Source organism: Plecotus auritus, assembly GCF_963455305.1.
Source record: "Plecotus auritus genome assembly, chromosome: X".
NCBI classification, from domain to species: domain Eukaryota; kingdom Metazoa; phylum Chordata; class Mammalia; order Chiroptera; family Vespertilionidae; genus Plecotus; species Plecotus auritus.
The window spans coordinates 23938118-23957108 of NC_137784.1; the positions used below are offsets into that span (position 1 = coordinate 23938118).

The 18991-nt window shown below is 39.3% G+C and overlaps 1 protein-coding gene across 1 annotated transcript in view; it reads right to left on the reverse strand.

The window, feature by feature from the left end:
* DMD (dystrophin) overlaps nt 1–18991 on the reverse strand; it is a 2407712-nt gene that overhangs the window by 624492 nt on the left and 1764229 nt on the right. Inside the window, 1 exon segment of the mRNA XM_080651877.1 lies at nt 12600–12811. Coding sequence (XP_080508003.1) covers nt 12600–12811 — 212 coding nt within the window.

The window sequence follows — 18991 nt, forward strand, 5'->3', positions numbered from 1 at the left end:
TGGTGCCCAGCTGGTGTGGCTCAGTGTTTGAGCGTCAACCTATTGAACCAGGAGGTCATGGTTGGATTCCTGGTCAGGGCACATGCCCGGGTTGTGGGCTCGGTCCCTAGTGGGGGGTATGCAGGAAGCAGCCGATCAATGATTCTCTCTTATCATTGATGTATCTTTCTCTCCCTCTTCCTTCCACTCTGAAATAAATAAAACATATTTTAAAAAAGAAAAAATACGTATTTAAAATAAAGAGCTAATGGCATTATCCACTATGTTCCCTTCCTCTCGGATCATGAAATTATGTATTAAGATGTAGCTGTCATCAGGCATGGTCCTTGTGAATCTACAAGGGACATGTGACATCAATAAAATACAAATTTGTGTTAGGTCTCTAGATTTGGTGATTGCTTGTTACTGTGGCATGATTTAGCCTATCCTGACTGACATATCTACTAAGGTTGACCCTGTCTCATAGAGTAGGCAATTCTACAATCTCCAGATATTTTGGAAGCAGGTTCAGGGATAGAATAAGCTAGCATTAAAAATAGGTTCCTCTGCTAATAAATATTTACAAATGATGTTTCTAAAGCAGTTTTTAAATGTGAAGAAACATGAAAAGATCTGTAGTCTTAATGACATGCACATATACCTTTTCAATGAAACTTCATTAAAATATAACTTACATACTGTAAAATTCACCCATTTAAAGTATATAATATAGTGGTTTTTAGTATTTTCACATTCTGGTGAAGTCATTACTACAATAGAATTTTGGATCATTTTCTTCATCCTCAAGAGAAACCCCATACCCATTATCAGTCAATTTCCATTGTCTGTTCTCTCCTTCCCTCAGCCTGTACTGAGTATGAATATAAATGGATTAATACAATATGTGTTCTTTTGTGACTGACTACTTTTATTCAGCATAATGCTTTTGCGGTTAATCCATATTATAACAGTACTTTATTCATTTTTATTGCTGAATAATATTCCATTGTTGGATATACTACATTTTTTTTTTTAATTTTGGAAGGCATTTTGGGGGCCAGAGGAGGTTGGCTAAAGAAACCAAGTTCTCCCTTGTCTCTGGATATCCTATATTTTTTAACCCATTCATTAGTTGAAGACATTTGAGTTGTTTTATGCTTTTTTGGCTATCCTATCTAATAAAGAGGGAGTATGCTAATTGACCCTCATGCTGTCACAAAGATGGTGGCACCCACAGCCAATAAGGAGGGAATATGCTAATTGACTGCCACGTCCTCAAAGATGGCGGTGCTCACAGCCACAAGATGGTGGCACCCAGTCCCCTCAGCCTGCCTCCAGAGTTTCCCAGTCCCCTCAGTCCCCCAGCTGCCCAGGGCTAGCCCAAGGCACAGGCAAGCCTCAGATGGCAGCTGCCCAGCCACCCAGGGCCACCCAACACTCAGGTAACCGGGGCCTGCCGAGGCTTGTGCTGCCGGCAGTGGCAGCAGCAGAGGTGTGATGGGGCATTGCCTGCCCCTGATCTCCAGGTCACCTCCCGTCCCTGAGGGCTTCCAGACTGTGAGAGGGGCAGGCCAGGCTGAGAGACCCCCTGTCCAGTGCATGAATTTTCATGCACCAGGCCTCTAGTTATAAATAATGCTGCTAAAAACATCTGTATAAAGGTTTTGTGTAGACTTATATTTTCATTTCTCTTGTGTGTGGCACTTTTATTTTATATAGTAACTAGAGGCCCAGTGAATGAAATTCATGCATAGGTGGGGTCCCTAGGCCTGGCTGGTGATCACGGCCAATTATGTTCCCTGCCTCCCCTCCTCCCCATCTCCTCCTTCCCTCACTGCCCACACACTGCCACCCACTCCCAGTTCCCTGTCCTAGCCTGTGGCCCAGCTCGGATTGAGTGATGGGGACCTGCCGGCCAGGGGGAGGGACCCGGGAGGTTGGCAGCTGGCCCTGAGGAGGGAACCAGCCCTTGTCCACCTTGGGAAAGAGGCCACATCTGCCGCTACCCACCCCTAGTTCCCTGTCTCACCCAGGGGGCCAGTACCACACTGACTTAATGACTGTAACTTAGCAGTAAGTTGTGAAATTTGGAATTGTGAGTCTTCCAAATTTGTTCTTTTTTCAAGGTTGTTTAGGCTATTTTTTGTTCCTTGCATTTTAGTACAAAAGCCAGTTGGGATTTTGGTAAGAATTGTGCATAATCTATAGATAAATCTGGGGATTTTGCTATTGTAACAATATTAATTATTTTGATCTGGGACCCATGGGATATTTTCCCATTTATTTAGATTTTTTAAAATTTCTTTCAACAATGCTTTGTAGTTGTTAGTGTATAAGTCTTGCATTTCTCCTATTCCTAAGTATTTTATTTTTTTGATTCCATTGCAAAGAAAATAGTTTCTGAAATTTATTTTTCAGATTATCATTGCTACTGTATAGAAAAACAAGAGATTTTGTATTTTGATTTTGCATCCTGCTAATTTGCTGAATTAATTTATTAATTTAATACTTTCTTTTATTTTTTAATCCTCACACAAGGACATGTTGAGAGAGAGAGAGAGAGAGAGAGAGAGAGAGAGAGAGAAATTGGTTGCCTCCTGCACTCCTGCATGCTCTCTGACTAGGGATTAAACCCAACCCAGGTATGTGACCAGGAATGGAACCAGTAACCTTTTGGTGCACGAGACAACACTTAACCAACTGAGCTACTCTGGCCAGGCCAACTGTAAAACTTCTAAATGTATTCCTTAGGAAATTATATATATATATATATATATATATATATATATATATATATATACACACATACATATATACCTGGTGCACGAAATTCATGCACAGAGGGGGGCGATGTTCCTCATCCCAGCCTGCAACCTCTCCAATCTGGGACTCCTCAAAGGATGTCCTACTGCCGGTTTACAGGGATCAGGCCTAAACCGGCAGTGGGACATCCCTCTCAGAATCTCACAATCCGGGCCGAAACCGGTTTGGCTCAGTGGATAGAGCGTCGGCCTGCGGACTGAAGGGTCCCGGGTTCGATTCCGGTCAAGGGCATGTACCTTGGTTGCGGGCACATCCCCAGTGGGAGGTGTGCAGGAGGCAGCTGATTGATGTTTCTCTCTCATCAATGTTTCTAGCTCTCTATCCCTCTCCTTTCCTCTCTGTAAAAAATCAATAAAATATATTAAAAAAAAAAAAAAAGAATCTCACAATCCGGGACTGCTGGCTCCAGCTGCTCACCTGCCTGCCTGACTGCCCCTAACCACTATGCATGCTGACCTGCTCACCCCCAAATGCCCCCACCCACCAGCCTGATCACCCCCAACTGCCCCCCCTGCTGGCCTGCTCACTCCAAACTGTCCCCCGCACTGTCCTGATCACCTCCAACTGACCCCTACTGATGGCCTGCTCACCCCCCAACTGGCCCCCCTGCTGGTCTGCTTACCTCCAACAGCCCCTGCTTTCCCATACTGGCCTGATCACCCGCCGGCGACCCAAGGTCCCAGCCCCTCCTTTTTTTCTTTTTCTTTTTTTTCCCAGCGCCTCCTTGAGTGGAGGCCAGGGCCGGCTGGAAGCAAGTATCTAGGATTTATTTATCTTCTATAATTGAAACTTTGTAGTCTTGAGTGGAGGCAAGGGCCGGCCAGGAAGCTAGGCTTCCTCCATTGCCGGGGCAACCCAAGCCTCCTGCTTGCTCCAGCTCCGTGGCCGGCCGCCATCTTGGTTGGGTTAATTTGTATACTCACTCCTGATTGGTTGGTGGGCGTGGCTTGGTGTAGCAGAGTTATGGTTAATTTGCATGTTTCTCTTTTATTAGTACATATATATATATATATATATATATATATGCACAAATATATCTATAGATTACGTAAAATTCTTATTAATCTGGAAAGGAAAAAGTAAATCTTCTATTTTTCTATTTTTTTTTTCTTGCCTAATTGCCCTGGCCTGAACTTCCAGTACAGTGGTAAACAGAAGTTGTGACAGCACACATCTTTACCTTGTTCCTGATCTTAGGGGAAAGCATTCAGTCTCTCACCATGATGTTAGTTGCATATTTTTCTTAGATGTACTTTACCAGGTTAAGGAAGTCTCCTTTATTATTTTCCTAGGACTGTCATGAACAAAACACCACAAACTGGGTGGCTTAATAAAACAAAATTGATTGTTTCAAAATTCTGAAGGTTAGATCCCAAATCAAAATGTCAGCGGCCATGCTACATCTGAAACCTATATATAGGGGAGAATGCTTTCTCCTTTTTCTAGCTTCTGGTGGTGGCTGCCAATCTTTGGTGCTTTGGCTTGAAGCTGCATCCCTCTAATCTTTCCTTCTATTGCCACATGATGTTTTCCCTGTGGTCAGTGTCTTTACATGGCATTATTCTCTCTGAGTATGCCTCTTTTTTCCTCTTGTAAGGATACCAGACATATTGGATTTAGGTTTGTTTTATAGCTTAGCATATGGTCTATCCTGGAGAATATTCTATATACAATTAAGAAGAATGTATATTCTGTTATTATTGGGTGGAGTGTTCTATAGGAGACTATTCATAGGTCTTATTAGTTCATAGTGTTTTTCCAAGTCTCCTATTTCCTTGTTAATCTTCTGCCTAGTTGTTCTATCATTATTAAAGGTAGGGTATTAGCCCTAGCTGGTTTGGGTCAGTGGGTAGAGCATCAACCTGTGGACTGAAGGGTCCTCGGTTCCATTCCAGTCAAGGGCACATGCCTGGGTTGTGGGGTCAATCCCCAGTAGGGGGCGTGCAGGAGGCAGCCAATTAATGATTCTCATCATTGATGTCTCTATCTCTCTTTCCCTCTCCCTTCCTCTCTGAAATCATTAAAAAAAAAGGTAGGCTATTAAAGTTTCTATTTTGTTGAATTTTTATTTATCCCCTCTTTATGTATATCTTATTTCTTGTCTTTCCTTTCCTCAGAGTGGAATTATGGTCTGTCTTTAAGTTTGCTGATTCTTCTGCTAGCTTAAGTCTAATGTTGAGCACATCCAGTGAAAATTTTATTTCAATTATATACTTTTAAATTCCAGAATCTCTATTTAGTCCCTGTTTATATCTCTTTATTGATATTCTCTATTTGGCAAGATATGCATGTAACCTTCTAAATGACCCAGGAATATGCCAGAGCTTTTCAGAGTCCCCTGAAGACATCTAATTCCTCAGATTTTCATTTTAAGTTTTTCTCCAGACCCTGATTTTCTTCACTGGTAATACAGCCTCAGCTAGCTGTTATTTAAACAACTGTTGCTGATTGTTTTGGATAAAAACTCTGGGGATAGGGCTTTTCCTGGGGAGTTAGTTCAAACTTAGGTCAAACAAATGACAAGGCCTTGTGTATAGGATTGAGTGGCAAGACAGATCATATCATGATAATGCTCTGGGTTTAAAATGGGTCTTTTTGAGGAACTCTAATCCTGGTCTTCCCTCTCTGGTGGCTGTAAGGCTGCTAATTTTCAAGCATACTGTGTAACTGGGGAAAAGTAATGGGAATAGGCCAAGTTAAAAAGCCTCAAACCCTGCTGTTCTTACTGAAGTGCAGCAGTTTTCATATTGTTGCCAACCTTTGGTTAATTTCTAGAGTTCAGAAAAGGTGATTTGGACAATATTTACAATTTGTTGCTTTTATGAATGAGTGGATTTACAGAGCAGCCACATTATATGTTCAAGCATGGAACAAGTTACACTGTGAAAAGAAAACAAGGCACTATATGGTGCAATCAGAGCATAATGCTATTTAAGTCTTGGTGACTCTGCATTAAATATTTATATAGTATAGCAGTACCTGGGGAAACTACTCATTACTTTCTGTGCTCCATCAGTGATGTAGGAAGCACTCTGTATGCTTTGAGAAGTTTAATAGCTTTATACCTACTTTGGGAGAAAAAGTACTATTAGATGATTGATACTTTCTCCTTAATCACATGGAAACTTTAGGGGAGAACAAAAGGAAATAAAGAAAATGCATGGAAAAAATGACTGGTCCTAATAAGAAGATTTCTGATAATGTTTTCATTATTGTATCAGAAATGCGAACCTTGAACTGCCAGTGTGGATCAATTTGCTAATTTAATTTTGTGCAGTCTAAAAATAAACAAAACATGTGAACGAAGAATTGAATTTCCATTACTGTACATACCCTTATGGCAGATCCGGATATTATCTAATATCACTCCCCCCCACCCCCAATAACTAAAATGATAAAGCTCTACTACCATATTTGAAAAAGAAGTTTCTGTGATTAGTTTCCTTCCTAGTAAAGTAATTTGAGATCCTCAAATAGCTATTGTATTTATTATACACTAAAAGTCCAGTGCAAGATTCGAAATCGTGGCGCTGCTCACCCTCAAGTCGCTGGTCCGGCCCTGCCTTGTTCCCTGGGCCCCGCAGCAGCCTTGGCCGCTGCCAGTCTGGCTCTGCCTCCCTCTCTGGCCCTTGAAGCAGCCACAGCCGCTGCTGATCAGGCCCTCCCCCAGTGCAGGCGTGTGGAGGTTCCTGCTGCCCCACCCCTGATGCTGCGTACGCAACCTCCTCCTGTCCGGTCGACCCATTACCGTGTCCCAGTTAATTGGCATATTTCTCTATTATATATATAGATAACAAGTTCAACTTTTTAAATATAATTACATGATTACAGTGTACCTATGTTTCAAGCTCCCTAAAGAATGTCTTCAAAACAGGTATTTTGTGGCCTTGGACATGTTTATTTAAAAATTTTACAAATTATTGGAATTTTTGCCTCAGATAGCTTTAAGTATTAGATAGCCAAATCAGCTAGGCTCAAACAAGATTTCACTTCTCTATTGAATTCATGTTATCTTAGCTCAGTCAAGCAAAAAACAGCTAACACTGTCCCATTTGAAAAGCTTTTATGCTGAATTTGACACAAAAGCAATCACAAAGCAGACAAAAAGGGATTTCTCTTTCAAAAGCTAAAAGGGGAAAAAATAAATGAAAACTCTGAGCTTGGGTAAATCTCTCTTGACACTGGAAAAGAAAGTTTAAAATCATCAAGAAATAATTTTTCCAAGAATTCAATGCCAAGTTTGGACCAATCTTAATAGCCCGGGGAACAGGTTGTGAAGTCAACCAAGATACTGCCAAATGAAATAAGTCCCATGATGACCATTGCTAGCAATTTTAGGTGCCAATAGAATATCATCTTACCTCTTATGAAAGTTAAATGTCACCATATTTCATAGTATTCTGTCATAGCTATTGGCAGGGATTTTGATTAGAATAGAAATCCTGTATGATTTTCCCTACTTTCTATCTTTCCATCTCAAAAGAACATCATTGTTTTATCAGAGCCATGGATAAGATTGAATGAAGCTATGTGGTTAATAAAAGCAAGTACTTACTTTATGTTTTTGTTTCCAAAAATTAAGGGCTATATAGGAAAGAAAGACATTAAACATATATTGTGTGTACTTCTTAATGATCTGATCATTCATTATTGCCATATAGGCATTCTACATGCAGTCTGTTCTTTTGCCAAATCAAAAGTCTCTGGTTTACATCTCCTTCCACCCTACCCGTACTTTCAAGATGGACTTTTCCCAGATGCCATCTCAGATTTGATTTGTATTTTGTGAAGAGGTTGTTATTGTTCCATTTTTTTCTCCATTTTTTCTAATACAGAGAGGAGGTTTTTGAAATATCGAATGAGTAAGAAAATGTTTAAAGATGAAACTTAATGAAATATTATAAAGAATTAAAAATAACTATTAAAAGTTATGTAGCAACATATATAAATATTTCATCAATAATACTGAATTAAAAATCATAAATCAAAATTTTATCTACATTATGAAGACAACTAAAATATGTAGATAAGAAAAGGAAAATATTAGAGATAAATATTAGCAATCATGAACACTAACATATCAGAATTGTAGGTGATTTTCCCCTTTCATTCAGGTATGGTGACTGGTTTAAAATTTCAAAGAGTGCAACAGTGGTTGTCTTTGAAACCATTTCATTGGTTTCATTGGTGACACTGAGGACAGTCATCAGTGATCAGTTCTGTAGACACAGTCTAATGATTGCCTTACAAGGCTCACTGTCTCTCTTGATAATCTTAGGCACAAAGACTCAGAAAAAAATTTATGGAACAGAAAGGTCTTTGGTCAAATCAATCATTGTCTCCCTATGTCTATTTTCACATTTTCTTCCCAAAAGAAAATTGTAAGTGATAAGCCAGCTAATATCATTCAGTAGTGAGAACACAGTAGACATAAAGCCTAGACCTCCATTTTATAGGCTCCCTGACTTGCATAAAAATTAAAAATAGTAGTTTCATTAAAAATGAAATCCAATTTGCAATAATCTTTTTTAGCTTTTCATAGTAAAACAGAATATATAAACTTCTCCCCAGTATATTATTTCATTACTTTTATTTTATACTTGTTGGCTTATCAGTAATATAATCTTACTAGAGGTCTGGTGCATGAAATTTGTGCACTGTGGGGGGGTGTATGTGTCCCTCAGCCCAGCCTGTACCCTTTCCAAGCTGGGACCCCTCTCACAATCCAGGACTGCTGGCTCCCAACTGCTCACCTGCCTGCCTGCCTGATTGCCCCTAACCGCTTCTGCCTGCCAGCCTGATCAACCCCTAACCACTCCCCTGCCAGCCTGATTGATGCCTAACTGCTCCCCTGCTGGCCCGATTGCCCCTAATTGCCCTCCCCTGCTGGCCTGGTCACCCCTAACTGGCCTCCCCTGATGGCCTGGTCACCCCCAACTGCCCTCCCTTGCCAGCCAGGTCACACCCAACTGCCCTACCCTGCAGGCCTGGTTCCCCCAACTGCCCTCTCCTGTAGGCTGGGTCCCCCCAATGGCCCTCCCCTTCAGGCCTAGTTCCTCCCAACTGCCCTCCCCTGCAGGCCTGGTCAACCCCCCCCCCCCCAAACTGCCTTCCCCTGCTGGCCTGGTCACCCCCAACTGCCCTCCCCTGCAGGCCTGGTCACCCCCAACTGCCCTCCCCTGCAGGCCTGGTCCCCCACAACTGCCCTCCCCTGTAGGCCTGGTCCCCCTCCAACTATCCTCCCCTGCAGGCTTGGTCCCTCCCAACTGCCTACCTTGCAGGCCTGGTCCCTCCTAACTGCCCTCCCCTGCAGGCCTGGTACCTCCCAACTGCCCTTCCCTTCTGGCCATCTTATGGCAGCCATCTTGTGTCCACATGGGGGTGGCCATCTTTGACCACATGGGGGCGGCCATCTTGTGTGTGTTGGAGTGACGGTCAATTTGCATATTACCCTTTTATTAGATAGGATATGTCAATTCATAATTACAATTGTCTCCCTTTCTGATTCTCAGGGCATTTCTTGATTCATTTTAACCACATAGATAGACAATGGGTAGAAGAGAAGATATGTGAGGTCATTTATAAGAACAAGCACTATACTGTATGTTCACATCTTAACTCAGCCACTTGTAAGTGCAGTTACTGAACTTCTCTAGGCTTCACTTTTCTTACCTATAAACTAGAAGCAATAATAGTGCTTTTCTTGGAAGGTTTTTGAGAGAATAAAATAAGCCAATATATGTAAAGTGAATCACAGTTTTTGACAAATAGCAAGTAATTACTAAATGCTAGTTAGTATTAGTATTATCATTAGCATTACTCTTAGTTTTACCATATGCCATAATCACTAAATGACAGGAAAATTACAATCTTGGTCATTCTTATCTGTATTATAAACTTATATTAAAGTTGCAGCAATATATATGATTAAATTCGTCACACACATAACACAACCAAAAACATCAGTTGCCATTTTTATGATGTAGTTTTAGACTGAATATTGAAAAGCAATTTTTTTACCTCAAAAGTTTGACAAAGATTGCAATTATAATACAATCTTGTCTTTGTTTTAGGTGTTTAAAACATCTTACTTGTTTTGACAAAAATTGTTTTTTTCTCCTTTCATATTTCCTTTTACATTTCTTTTTGTCTCATAGTTAAAGCTCCTTGCTTTTCTATGAGCTGTTAAGTCCTAATCATTCTTGCTATCACTTTAGGATTCTCATATGTTTTAAGATGATTATTTCTCACTTGCCAACTTCCAGAGTCTTCTAATCAAATCTGTCACTATACGCCTCTCATCATTCCTTTTCTTCATCTAAGTCAAGGGTCCAGTACAAACTCTTTTTCCCTGTTAATTCCTCCTTACCAGTTAACCACCTTGTCCCATGATTTGCTAGATTCATAGAATCCTAATTTTTTTAGAGAAAAAAAGGAATGATATAACATACTGAGTACCTTATAGATAAGACCAGAGCTATAACCATATATAGGAGACTCTTGAAGATGGTGGTGTAGGTAAACTCAGTACTCACTGCCTCCCACAACCACATCAAAATTATAACTAAAATACAGAATGACCATCATTTAGAAATGCCTGAAATCTGGAAGAAGAAGAGGAAGAAGAAAAGAAGAAAGAGGAAGAGGAGGAAGAGGAGGAGGAGGAAGAGGAGGAGGGATAAAAAATATGAACAATAAAATAGCAATACACTGAGTGGCCAGATTATTATGATATCTGAACACATAATAATCTGGCCACTCAGTGTATATCCTATATAATAAAAGGCTAATATGCAAATTGTCCCCTCAACCAGGAGTTCAACCAGCAGGCAGGCTGGCCAACCACCCATGTCCCCTCCTTCTGGCCAGGCTGGCCGGATCCCACCCATGCACAAATTCATGCACCGGGCCTCTAATATATAGTGGCCAGATTAGTATGCATTCAGAGATCATAATAATCTGGCCACTCAGTGTAAATACATAGTTATCAACAATTTAATCTAAAATAAAAATGAACAAAAAAGGAATCTAATGAACAAAATAAATTGATGAATAAAATAGAACCAGATGCATGGAAACATGGAACAGACTGATGAATCTCAAAGGAAAGTGGGTGGGCTAGAAGAGATTAACTAAAGAATTTATATGCATTACCTATGGACACAGACAATAGGGTGATGAAGGCCTGGGGTGGGGCAGGAACCGGGTGGAGGGAGGCAGTGGGGGAAAAAAGGAGGGCATCTGTAATACTCTCAACAATAAAGATTTAAAAAAAGAATAAACATATAGACTCTATATTTCACATAGTCAGACCAAGAATTGGGAAAAACGCCATTAGAAATTCCTAATTTATTCACGTTCATCCAAGTAAGAATATCTTATTGGTAACAAGTATCTCGTGAGTGAACTTTTATTTGTCTACATGTTGCCTCCAAATGAGGTCATGATAAGCCTGTAAAATCCTATCTGATTTTCTAATATTCTTGTCATATAAATAAAAACCTTGTCCTCATAGTAGTTTAGGTCCTTTAAAAAATAGATATGGCAGAGACTGATTAAAAGCTTACTACCTCATTATTCCCATTTACTATTCCTGAAATTAAATTAGGAACAAGTTTTGATCAACGGGATGTGTGTGGAAGTGCTGTATATAACCTCCAGTCCTGGCCATAAAATGCCATGGATTGACCACATTTTCTCTTTTTCTCCTGCAGTGACCTTGGGCAGCTACAAGTTAAAAAAGATAGTTTAATAAAATTGGAAAAGCCTGATCTCCAAGTCACCATTTGGGGAAGAGCTCCCAAGAAGGGCTCTTCAACCTCTATTGGACTATGACACAACCAAGAAATTAACCTTAACTGTATAAAACTATTGGGATTTTAGGGGTTCTTGTTCAAATGAACTTAATGAAGGTACATATGCTATAGAGCTTAGCATAGTCTAAATTCGGCCTAATTTAGAAATGGAAGCCACTTCATTCAAGAAAACGAATACTTTTTTCTCAGATGGCATAGCTAATTTGAGATTCAGATACTTGTTTAGTAGAAGGCCACTTTCTGCCAGAAAAACAAAATCTAAACAGGGCTTTGATCAAATACTCAGTCTGACCAAGTTCCCACCAATTTACTTCCCTGTTTAAAGTTTCCCCAAGGCTGCCCTTTGTTTGATATTTAAGGTCTTTCAAAACTGACCCATACATACAAGGTTCGAAATAATTAAGTGCATGTAAAGTACCATGCATGGTGCTTGATAGAACATAATCAAACAAATTTTATTTTATTTTCCTTTTTTCTTTCTTTTATTCTGAAGAGTTGTAGATTATTAAGTGGACAAAAATGTGATGTAGTTTAGGGGAAAGGGGAAAAAGAAAAGGCAGAAAAAGAAGAGAAGCTGGGCTGGAGGTCAGAGAATGGGAGGAGAAAGTGAGAATACACTTTATCTCTGCCCTATCCTTACACACACCCTTCCCTTTTCCATTTGGGGTCCTTAAACAAAGTAGGAAAAAGTAGAACTGTTACCTTTTCTAAGAAGGCATTAAGAGATTGACTTATGTTCCTACATAAGTATGTTTATCAACTTTGAAGTAGTTGGAAAAGATGTTACAATGTGAAAACCAGCCCATTTTAAGATAGATATTAGTCTAATCTCTAATCTCTACTTTGTCTACTGTTCATTCTAGCATAAATATAATTTTCTTTTAATAAGTTTACTTTAAAAATCATTACATTTTAATCCTTGGCATAATTGTTTACAGTGTACACAGTATTTAATTTTAAGAACATATCTCTGATTCTAACCTTGGTTTCTTTGATTTTCTTTTGGATTGCATCTGTTGTGTAGGGACCCTCCTTCCAGGACTCAAGCTTGCCTCTGACCTGCCCCAAGACCTGCTCAGCTTCTTCCTTAGCTTCCAGCCATTGTGTTGAATCCTTTAACATTTCATTCAACTGTTGCCTCCGGTTCTGAAGGTGTTCCTGTACTTCATCCCACTGATTCTGAATTCTTTCAACTGGAATAAAAGGAAAAATAAATATATAGGATTAAATGCTAGTCTTAAAAAGATATTTTCAATTTAACATCCAAATATCTCACATTCTGTATTACTCATTAAAAAAAATATTCACTTTGTTATAGCTAGGATGATCGACAACTGAATTCCTTACTGGCTTTCAATGGCAAACACAAGTTTCTGTTAAATTATCTCCCTGAAGGTAACCTAGAACATCAATACTATATGTAAAAATGTAAATCTGTTTATTCTCAATCCCTAGAACCAAATATGAATAAAATTTTAGAAAGGTTCTTTGGCAGAATACCCCAAACACCTTGCCTTTACCACTTCAGATTCTAACAGTCTGACTTCCAATGTCATCATTGGCAGTTCATTCCTTGAAGGCTTTGTATTACCACAAAGACTTTGCTTTGCCATCTAAGTGGTAGGCTAGATACACCAGGGAACTGACACTTCCCCTCATGCCAATCCATCTCCCAGGAAAAGCCTGTAAGCAATGACTGATGGTAGTAGGCATTGGGATATGAATATTTTAGCCCTCCCCATGCTAGGATACATAACTGTGAGGCATGTGTTTTTCAATAGTTTCAGAGTTCTCCCAGTGAGATAAAGCTCCACAGTGGTAACCTGCTTGATAATGCACCATCCTTTTTTTTTTAAATATATATTTTATTGATTTTTTACAGAGAGGAAGGGATAGGGATAGAGAGTTAGAAACATTGATGAGAGAGAAACATCGATCAGCTGCCTCCTGCACACCCCTACTGGGGATGTGCCCGCAACCAAGGTACGTGCCCTTGACCGGAATCGAACCCGGGACCCTTCAGTTCGCAGGCCGACGCTCTATCCACTGAGCCAAACCGGTTTCAGCATAATGCACCATCCTTTATTAGCTGTCTTGCCATACCTGTCTCACTTGCTTACTCCCCTACTGATATTTTTCTCAGCTCCCAAATAAATCACTTGCTCTTAAAACCTTTTTATAGGGCTTTCTTCTGGGGCAGCCCAAGAGCAGATGGGCATTCTGGAAATTTCTTATAACAATATATAAAAATTCATGCTGATTATATTTTGTAAGTATGACAGGCTTATACTGAATCTATTTTTTGGTATCATTGAGAATCAAAGATAATGGATGGATTGCCTATAGACTATGCTCTGAAATACTCCAATTTAGAATGTTAAGATAAAGATGACCACACTATTTTTCTTTATTTTAAGGATCATACTATCTTTTCTTTATTCTGGTTTCATAAAATGGAAATAATGACATAGAAAACAAGTAATAAACCACCATCTACTTTATCCCTTAAGTAAAAAATCTGACAGACATTCTAGATTCTTCCCTAAGCCTCACTGAACACCATATTTTATTGGTTACTAATTTCTCTAATATAGAACTCCCCTCTTTCCACATATTACCACAGCAAAGTTCTATTATATTTTGCCTACGTGTGTGCAATAGATTCCATGTAGTCCTCCACTTCAAGCTTCTGTTTTTCAATATAACATCTACACTTTAGACAGAGTGATGACTTATATAGACCTGATCACCTCATTCTCTCATTTAAATGCTTAAATGTCTTTCCACCATTCTCTGGAATATTTAGTTTGATGTACATGTTTTTCTCTGTGATCTGGCCCAAACAGTCTGAGAGGTTTATTTACAAAAGAATAAGTTACAACATAATCGGGGTGTAGGAAAATCACCAAATATATACAAGAACTAGGCCTTGCAGTAGTGGTGCTGTAACTATATCTAGGTACAAGAAATCAGGGGAGGGAGAAGTGGTCAGAAGCCAAGAATTATGAGGAGAAACCACCTTCAGAAGAGCAGTAACCTTTTGTCAAGGGACATAGTTAGCCTGAGGCAACCTCATAGGGAGACAACTCGGAGAATAAATATCCTGACCTCACTCAACCTGCTCTCTTCAATTTCCAAATAGGGCTCCCCAGTGGCTAAACCAACTGGAAGCCAGAGGGCATAGGAGATCTATGATGACACAGATCAGCCTCCCAGAGTGGACAGCAGGGTAGAGAAGGGCAAAGCCTGGCTATGGGTGGACAAGTAAAATGTATACAGCACAGACTTCACTCATATGTGAAATCTAATGAACAAAATGAACTAATAAGCAAAACAGAGATAGACTCAGAGAGCAGGCTGACAACTGTTGCGGGGGTGGGGGTGCATTAGGGGTTGGGTGGGGGTGGAGGGATCGAGCAAAAGAGAAAAAAAAGGAAAAGCAACTCATGGACACGGATAACAGTGTGGGGATGGTACGGGTGAGGGGAGTGGGGGGGGTGGAGGAGGGTATATGGGGGATAAACGATGATGGAAGGAGACTTGTCTTGGAATGGTGAACACACAATACAATATACAGATGACGTTTTATAGAATTCTACACCTGAAACCTGGATAATTTTGTTAATCAGTGTCACCCCAATAAATTCAATAAAAAGGAAAAAAAACAGCACAGTATTATAAAATTGTGCTTCTTATTTCATCATGTTGGCTTAGTTTTTCTTAATTAACACTACTGTTGTCTCAAAGTTTTGAGAAGTCATGAGTTAGATAAGTACTTGAGATATTTTGTGAATAACTATCAGGACTAGATAAATACTATAAGACTAGTGATTGTGACATGAAATCAAGAATCTGGTAACTAGAAAATTAAGTGTCATTAGCGGTTGGGTGGGGGTGGAGGGATCGAGTGGCACTCATTATTTTTATTGGGTTCATTTCTGTCAAGGTGTTTGTTATGTTTGTTATGTTGCAAAACCAGCCAACGTATTATATTCCAACTTCAGTTAACATGCCAACTTCTGTTTAAATGTCAGCCTTTCTTTCTAATCTTTGAGCACTATCCTTTTTTGTTTGTTTCATTGTTGTTGTTGCCCCACTGGGAAGTACTGCATCTGTTATAGTTGAGATGTATAGTTATTGATTATTCTTCTATTTTATCTTTAGTTTACAAAATTAATAGTGTAAATGCTATTATAAGAAATTGCTTAAAATATAAATAAAAATATCTTTAAGTGTTCTGAAATATTTTTCCATCATAGAGCAACTTAGAACTGATATTCTAATTACAATCCATTTTTTCAATTTATAACAGTCTACTTTATTATGTACTAGTGGCCCAGTACATGGATTCGTGCACATTGAAAGGAAAATAATTAGAAAAAATATTTTAATATTGCTATTTGCCCTTTCTCTGCAATGGAAGTGTCAGAGCCACCGCTGGTCGCCATCTGCAGAGTGATCAGCTGGGCAATCGAGCCTCCACTCCCACCTGCCTTGGCCTGTCGCTGCTCAGTCACCTGCTCCACCATCCCACTGTGGTCCTGCTCTCCTTGGGGCCCATTGGGGCTGGCAGCACCTCTACTGCCGCCCACTGCCAGCACCACATCGCTGATACCTGCCATGTTCTGTACCACCCCCTGGTCTCCTGGTCAGTCTCCCGGTCGAACTCCTGGTCTCCCGGTTGAAATCCCGGTTGACCACCCGCCTAAGGGGACAATTTGCATATTAGGCTTTTATTATATGATAGTTGGCACTTTTTTTCTTAGCCTATTGACATATACTATCTGTAATTGAAGATAATAAAATTGACTTTCCTTAAAAAGTCTTTGATTCTAATTTGGCTTTCCCTAAATCAGCTTTAATTAGTGACAAAATTTTTAGAATGACTAGTATTTTTTACATAAACCTGGTAAGCCATTCATATTCATACCAGTGAATACTTTATAATCCTATATTTCATTTCAGTAGTATAGATATAATGTGTATTTTTAAATGACCATCACTTGATATGAAAAAGTAGTTTTTCCTATTATGTGGGTAGATAGTTCTTAATTGTAGAAAAAGGAGGGAACTTTTATAGTTTAGACTAGTGGTCAGCAAACTGAGGCTCGCGAGCCACATGTGGCTCTTTGGCCCTTTGAGTGTGGCTCTTCCACAAAATACCACGGCCTGGGTGAGTCTATTTTGAAGAAGTGGCGTTAGAAGAAGTTTAAGTTTAAAAAATTTGGATCTCAAAAGAAATTTCAATCGTTGTACTGTTGATATTTGGCTCTGTTGACTAATGAGTTTGCCGACCAGGGTTTAGACAATTATTTCAGACAAACACACAATTTCAATGTCTGTTCAATCTTAGCAATGCAAGTTTTCATCCCAAAGTGGCCATGGGTGTGTAAGGTAGCAAGATAAAATAGTTCATTGGGATGTGTACCTCGCTAAGGGTGTGCTTTTTCATCTTTGACTTTCAACTGTACATGATAATCAGATAATACTTAATTAGATAAATTTATAGCCTACAGACTTACTCAACAATCCATCTAATCCTTTATGTACTATTACTCATCAATCCATCCATCTTCTCTGTTGGTCACCATTTTATTTAGCATCTACTACTTAACAGGCATTGTGCTAAGCACTGGGTAAACAAAGAGTCTAAGGTTACCTGCCTTCTGGTTGGTGCCTGTTAGATAGAGGCATTATTCATTATCTACTCAAAGAATCTATGTTCCAGGGAAAATAATGAGTTTTGAGGATCATCCACATTGGACTATTACGCAGTCAGATGGACTGAAGGTGCTGTGGCATAGCTGTACAGGGTGGACAAAAGTAGGTTTACAGTTGTTCATATGGAAAATAATATAATAATAAGTAATAACACAAGAATAAACTGTGTTTCACATACTCACAACCATAAACCTACTTTTGCCCCACCCTGTATATTGTGAGAGAGAAATCTGGGATTACAAATCACTACAGAAGAGAAAAAAAAGAAGCCATCAATGTGAATGCATTTTCAATGATATGGTGTATAGATTAAGCAGAACAGAGAGTTAAAAATGGAGCACTAGAGCCGAAACCGGTTTGGCTCAGTGGATAGAGCGTCGGCCTGTGGACTGAAGGGTCCCGGGTTCGATTCCGGTCAAGGGCATGTACCTTGGTTGCGGGCACATCCCCAGTGGGAGGTGTGCAGGAGGCAGCTGATCGATGTTTCTCTCTCATCAATGTTTCTAGCTCTCTATCCCTCTCCCTACCTCTCTGTAAAATATCAATAAAATATATTAAAAAAAATGGAGCACTAGAAAAATACAACACAAAGACAGGACATAGCAAAAGTAGCCAATAAGATGAAAAATGACTAGAGAGGCAAGAGAGTACTTGGAAAGTGAAATTTTAGAGAAACACGAACAAGAATGAATTTCAAAGAACACTTTTAAATGCCATAGATGTCGCAAGAATTGCTAGAAATAATATTAAAGAATAGTTATCTGAAAACCTGTTCTACTCAAAGCACTGTTTTAAGTTCTTGACAAGAAATAACTCATTTAATCATCATGATGATATTATGAGGTAGGTATCATTATTTATATTGTTGTTGCTGTTCTCATTGTACAGATGAAGAAATAGAGACAATAATAAAGAACTGGTTTAAGGTCATACAGATAGTGAGTGGTAGATCCAACACTTGGGCCCAATCATTCAGACTCCCCAAAGCCTGTGCCAAAAGTATTCATTGGCTTTGACCACGCGGAATTCCTTGAAGACCATACAGGAAATTATTTTAGTGAAGCAGTAGAAATCTTATTGTAGGGAATTGACAAATGAATCAGTCAATGATGGATGAGAGTTGGAAGATAATTACCCCTTATCGGTGACAATTATGAGGTGTGATTTTCTCTATTTGCCAGGGTTGAGCAGTAGTTGCTCACAGCAATAACCTACTCAATAATTGGCTTAATTACTGGCTCCTTTCCTTATTTCACTGTCTCACTTCCCTACTGGTACTTCCTGGGATAACCTTACAAATAAACCACTTTCACTCAAATCATCGTTTGAAGGTATGCTTCTGGGGGAACCTAGTCGAAGTTAGAGTTTTATTCATTAAACAAATCCTTAGTGTACAACCCAGCGCTCGACACTTAGTATACTTTCAATAACTGTCAAATGAATTGTATATGTAGACTATTTCAATTATTCATGCTTCCTCTTTATAATGATGTAAAAATCCCACTTCCAAAGTTCACTCTTGACCAGTACCTGAGTCTTTCTTCCTGAGATGCAATCAGCTTCTTTATTGCATTTTAAGTTTACATAATTTGAACACTGGCTTAAGTCTTTTACATTTCCCTTTTTGTTTTCTTTTTACTTTTCATGATCTC